The sequence below is a fragment of the Geospiza fortis genome, unplaced genomic scaffold (genome assembly GCF_000277835.1).
Source record: "Geospiza fortis unplaced genomic scaffold, GeoFor_1.0 scaffold275, whole genome shotgun sequence".
Taxonomy (NCBI): domain Eukaryota; kingdom Metazoa; phylum Chordata; class Aves; order Passeriformes; family Thraupidae; genus Geospiza; species Geospiza fortis.
This window is the reverse complement of record NW_005054341.1, coordinates 4,075,959-4,081,958: the sequence shown is the minus strand read 5'-3', so window position 1 is coordinate 4,081,958 and position 6,000 is coordinate 4,075,959. Positions and strand designations below refer to the sequence as shown.

At 37.7% G+C, this 6,000-nt stretch overlaps 1 protein-coding gene across 9 annotated transcripts in view; it reads right to left on the bottom strand.

The window, feature by feature from the left end:
• The window catches only part of CCDC88A (coiled-coil domain containing 88A), a 67,999-nt gene that overhangs the window by 26,652 nt on the left and 35,347 nt on the right, over nt 1–6,000 (bottom strand). For all 9 annotated transcript variants that reach the window (XM_031058339.1, XM_031058341.1, XM_031058340.1 and 6 more), the window contains exons 14-16: nt 4,793–4,930; nt 995–2,065; nt 375–502 (exon numbers count right to left, since the gene is read on the bottom strand). In XM_031058339.1, the coding sequence (XP_030914199.1) occupies nt 375–502; nt 995–2,065; nt 4,793–4,930 (1,337 nt within the window). The remainder of the gene's footprint in view (nt 1–374; nt 503–994; nt 2,066–4,792; nt 4,931–6,000) is intronic.

Genomic DNA, 6,000 nt, shown 5'->3' with positions numbered 1-6,000 from the left:
GTTTAAGGTAATCACTATGTTACAAAAAACCATTTGTGTCAGACAGGCAGACAAAAAGGGAAAAAAACCTACTTTGAGCTAATTATCTTTTACTGCTGCTGTTGCTGCTGCTGACTAGAGCATAAAACATTTTAATTATAATTAACTGTATCTCCTGACATACTTCAATGAGTCTCTTAGCAACAAAAAGTGGCAACTCACTGTCACAGTCAGCTGAATGTGAAAGCACACCAACTAATTAATTTCCAAAAATATCGAGTTCCTTTTTGGGTCTATGAGTGTGCCTTAAAAATCTAAGAGTATGCACAGAACCCGTCTGCAAAATCACTTTAAGAATAAAAAAGATGTTAATTTGTCCTTTTTGTCATTCTCACCTGTCATCACTGCTCTGCTCATCGTGCAGGAGACGCTCCTTGTTCAAGCCAATTTTCTCAAGCTCGTGGGCCAGTTTTTCCAGATCATTGTTCATCTGTTGAGTCTTCAATTTCTCATTCACCAAGTCCTTGCACAGAAAAAACTACAGTCAGTATTTATAGCCAAATAAAAAAATAAAAATAAAAGAAATAATAAAAATTTCAGGAAAATAAAATAACATAGTCTAAGTTCTAGGAGTGCTGAGACAAGGGTGTTTTATCCCTACATGACTGGAATAATTCAGCTTGAAGTCTCCTTGCAGCTGCCAGCTTTCAGCTGTATCAGACATTACACTGCAACTAGAATATGATTTCCCTGTGCTCTCTTCCTTTCCCTTTAAGATTTCCTTCAGAATTTTTCTGTAAATTTGGTCTGGAACATGCCAGTGAAGGGGAAACATCCCAGCAATATGATATTCTTCCTTTCCATGACTATGATTACAGAAATTTTGATTATCTAATGCATAAAGGTGTTAAAAGTACATGGATTAATGCAGAAAAAGACCCCAAATCAGGAACCCAGATGTAATTTCTGTACATTATACACAGATTAGGATGGGAATGGAAACTCCTCTGTTTACCTCTCTCAAAGTGACCAGGGTTTTCTTATCAATGGTAGCTCTTTTCACCAGTTCTTTATTTTCCTTTTCCAGCTCTTTCAGGCGCAGACAAGACTCTTTATACACAACTATTTCTTTAAACAGAGATTTATTTTCCCTTTCCAGATTACTGATTTTGACATTATTTTCTTCTAAGGTACTATCTTTAATTTCTGCTTGCTGTCGAAGCCTTTTATTCTCCTTTTCCAGCTGCTTCTTATCCTTTTCCAGTTGAGAAGTCTCCTGTTCTAACAACTTATTCTCCTTTTCCAACTGCTCCAGGCGCTTACTGGAGATTTTTAACTCTTCCAAGTTCTTTTGCAGGGTTTGATTTTCAGTCTCTAAATCTTGTAATTCGCTCTCTAATTGCTGAATTTTCTTATTGCTGTTTTCCAGGGCTTTCTGTAGCCTTTGGTTTTCTGTGTCCAGGCCTTGGTAACTGACTTCCAAGCGTTCAGTCTTTTTAAAAGAGGCTTTCATCAGTTCAAGGCTTTTTTTGAGCTGCTCCTTTTCACTCTCCAGTTCCTTATTTTCTAACTGTAACTGTGCCACTTTAATGCTTGTACACTTCAAGGATTCGATTGTCCTCCGTAACTCTAAATTTTCTTCGTCCAGTTGGGAATTCTCCTTTTCTAAGGATTCCAATTGAAAAGTGAGGTTTTTCAGGCTATCCAAGGTTTTTTTCAGCTTTCTGTTCTCTGTCTCCAGGTCAGAGTTCTCTTGTTCTAAGGCCTCAATCTTCTCACAAGTGATTTTTAGGTTGGTGATTTTCTTCTGTAATAACTCATTTTCCTTCTCCAGACGATGCAGCTCGTTCTCTAATTCTTCTGCCCTCTCCCCTTTCTCTTTGTAGTGTTCCAGTTCTTTCCTGACCTGCTTTTTTTCAAATTCTATTTTATTTAACTTACTGCTGGTTTCTTTGATAGACTCATGGAGGATTTTATTTTCCTTCTCAATTTCTTTCATTCTTGCCTCAGCACTGATTTGTGAGCGCTGCCTTAGAGAAGCCACGGTTTGATTCAAGTGTTCGTTTTCTTGTTCTAAGAGTTTAATCTAATTTGGGTAGAAAAATGGTAAAGTGATAAACAACGTGCCAACAAGGAATTGCTTTCATATGTAAGCTAATAAATACTCATCATATCATATTCAACTTTTATTTTAAGTTAAAGAAAATCTCTTACTCTGCTAATTTTTATGTGAAGAATCACAAACATTATTTCAAGTTTGACAACAAAGTAAATCTTCAAATCTCTTCCTCTTGAATTTTAATAGATAAATGTAAACCCAAAACTAATAAAGCACAAATCAAAAGAAAGCTTTACCTACTTCCCAGCAAATTTAACTTTTATTTGTGTTTACCCACGTTGAGATTGTTTTTTCTCACACTCTGTGATTTGCAGAGCTGTGTGTCCACAAAGAACAGGACTGCAGCAAGTTCTGAGCCAAACCTGAGATGGAGGGAGGTGTGGGAGCCACAAAATTCTCTTTATTTCACTTGGAAAAAGTAGAGGTGATGGGAGGGAGATGAGGGAATCCTGATCACATTCAACAACAATTTGAGAAGAAACACAAAGTTATTGCACTGATTTCTGAGTTAAAAAGAACCTTTGGATATTCTGCTCCAAACCAGCTTCAGAGAAAGTAAATCATATTGGAATTATTTTCTTAAGAAACATTTTACCAGATCTACCTCAAGGATTAAAGGCAGAACCTACACCTTAATTTTTAGTTTTTCTTGACTTTTTAGGTTGCTTCAAATAATTTGGAATTATTTGGGCATGTAACACCAGACAGCAAAATCCAGCAAAACTGTTTGGATCAATATTGAAATGTACACTAATAACCCAGTGTAAGGGATGTTTCAACAATAAATTGTTTGGGAGAAAAGCAAAAATGCTGCTTGCAATGAAAAACAGACTGAGAAAATTACAGGCTGTTCTTCCACAGTGAAATCTGAATGCAACTATTAATTACAGATTCTCTGCTCCCAGCAATGACAAACTGCTCTGGAATATTCACCAGAAACTCCTTAACAGGTGCCTAAAAACACAGCTCTGGTGCACCTGCCATGGCACTGAATAATGTCCATGAATTCTGCTTCTATAATCCCAATTCCACAAAAAATCCTGACGAATGCCTCCAGGATTTTGGATGAGATTAAATGAATTTGATCTCATCCAAATGACTCCTACAGTCAACTCCAGTAAGTGTCAGTACAGGATTTTGGAAGAGATATGGAAGATTCTGTTGACCCATCAGCCCCTAAGTAAATTATTTTTAAGCAGAAATAGTCCCATTGAAATATCAGTCCTAAAACAAGATATGTATCTTTAAATGAAAGCAAACCTTCCATGCCAAGCTTTTTTTTTTCCCCTCCCTCTTTTCTTCCTTCTGGAATTCCATTTACTGATTAATGGCTTTTAGAAATATTCAGCATTTTTGGAAATACAATATTCTGCATTTCAAAATACTGTACTTTAAATTAAACTAAATGGCCATGTCAGGAGGTATAAACAGAATTTATAAATGCTCCTGGCAGTTCTAATTGTGAAGGACTCAATTCCTAAATCTGGGAATTCCAGAACTCTTTTTCCTGGTGGCTGCTCTGCAAACACCTCAGAAGGTGCCAGTGTCCATCAGGCACAGGTACAGCTTTTACAAAGATTTAGATGCCAGTTTTTGGAATTCCACTTACTGATTAATGGCCTTTAAAAACATTCAGAATTTTTGGAAAGATAATATTCTGCATTTCAAAATACTGTACTTTAAATTAAACTAAATGGCCATGTCATCAGGAGGCATAAAAAGAATTTATAAAAGCTAAGAGCAGTTCTGTAGTTATGATATTTTTTGAAAAATCTTTTCTTTAGGATTTTTGCTCCTGAGAAGCTGAGAAGGTTCAGGAACAAAATGTAAACAATGGTTATCTGCTGCTGTGGAATGCAACAGGTGGATTGGTGATTGGTCTCATGTGGTTGTTTCTAATTAATGGCCAATCACAGTCCAGCTGTCTCAGACTGTCTCAGTCACAAGCCTTTATCATTCCAATTCTTAGCCAGCCTTCTGATGAAATCCTTTCTTCTATTCTTTTAGTATAGTTTTAATATAATATATATCATAAAATAATAGATCAAGCCTTCTGAAACATGGAGTCAACATTCTCATCTCTTCCCTCATCCTAAGACCCCTGTGAACACCATCACACAGTTCTAATTGTGAAGGACTCAATTCCTAAATCTGGGAATTCCAGAACTCTTTTTCCTGGTGGCTGCTCTGCAGACACCTCAGGAGGTGCCAGTGTCCATCAGGTACATCTTTTACAGAGATTCAGATGCCAGTTTTTGGCAGCCACAAATCAATCCAGGCGCTCACAGCAACAACCCCTCCCAGGGCAGGGCACAATGGTGGAGCTGGACCTGGGGCTGCTGGAATTCCCATCAATACTCCAACTCCTGGGACCTGCTCTCCTCCTCTGGGAGGTGTCTGGCCTCCCTCCACAGTTCCCAATTTTCTCTCCTGGCTGAGCTACACCCTCCAACCAGCTCCAAGAAGCCGTAGGAGTGTTAAAAACTCCACCAAGCCCTGAACCCACCAGGAAAGCCCCAGCCAGAAATGAGTCATGTCTCTCACTGCCTGCAGCTCCCAGCAAAGCTGTTTTCCTACAGGAACCTCCTTTTGGCAAATCCACTGCATTTACAATCCCTTTATGTCTGTAAAATCCTCTAAAAGTAGAGCAGCAGAGCACAAAGCAGCAGGAAAACTTTTGGTTGTGCTACTCACTTGTCGCTCGGAGTTCTCTCGAAGTGCTTCAAGTGTCTTTTCAAGCTGGGCTTTTTCTTTCAGCAAATCTTTACTCTGATTTTGACTGTTCTGAAGACTTTGTTTCTCTTGGCTAATTTCATTCTCCAGCTCTTCAAGCTGGGAAGAGAAACAAAAGTTTTAAAATGTACTTAAAAATGACAGTCTTAGCTGGGTTGAAGGCACCCTTATAGAAATGAATCAAGAAGCTTAAGGGAAAGAATTAAACAGAATTTTCTAATCTTTAATTGAAACATTAATTTCTTCTGGGAATACATTTACTCCTGCCAGAATTTTCTCCCTGGCTCAGAACACTGTATCTATAAAGTACTTTAGTGTAAAAAAAAAACCAAAAAGGGTCAGATTTTCTCAGGCTCTGGATATTTCCTCAAGCATTTTTTTTTCTCTTAAAATTCCATTTCAGTGAGATTTATACTGCTCCTCCAAGACCCTTTTGACTTAGGAAGGTTCAATGTTGTTTGATCTTACTTAACTATTTCAAGAGATAATTAAGATGATTCCTTGGGAATTAAATACATGAGTTTGTTTTGTCAAGTGTTTCCAACTTGCAGAGAGCAAAGCTATTTAAAATTTAAAATACCCAAGCATGATTTCTCTGCCACATTTAAGTTGACCTGAATGATATTTGTGTGTTTCTATTCCTTTCTTTTGTACCTCCTAGATTTCTTTTGGGCACAGCACAGAGGCTGCTCCAAAAAACAGCAGCTTCTTAGGAATCAGAAAATTATGGAAGCATGGAATGCAGTAGGGATTTCATTAATTTTCTTTTTTAAATTATCTCTTAGCCACTCTAAGAATAGTCTTTCACCTGAAATAGCTGCTGAAGTCAAAGCTATTTCAGGAATTTTAGACATTTTCACTCCACTGTAATTAGCCCCAGCTTTTTTTTTTCCCTAATTTTTATTCTCTATAAATACCACTGACTAAATGATCCTATTTGATACACATTATTTGAGGAGCAAAGTCCTGTAGCTGAGCACAGTTAAACCTGACAAACTCCCCTCATGAGCTGTTTATCAACTCCCTGACCCACCTTCTCCCTCCTTTAGCTAAAATGAGGACACAGGACCAAGTTTTCAGCTCAGGCTCATCACTCACTCTCCACCTCTGCACACACACTTTCTTCTGCTTCATAATTACCAAAATTAATGCTCTCCACTATTCTAAAC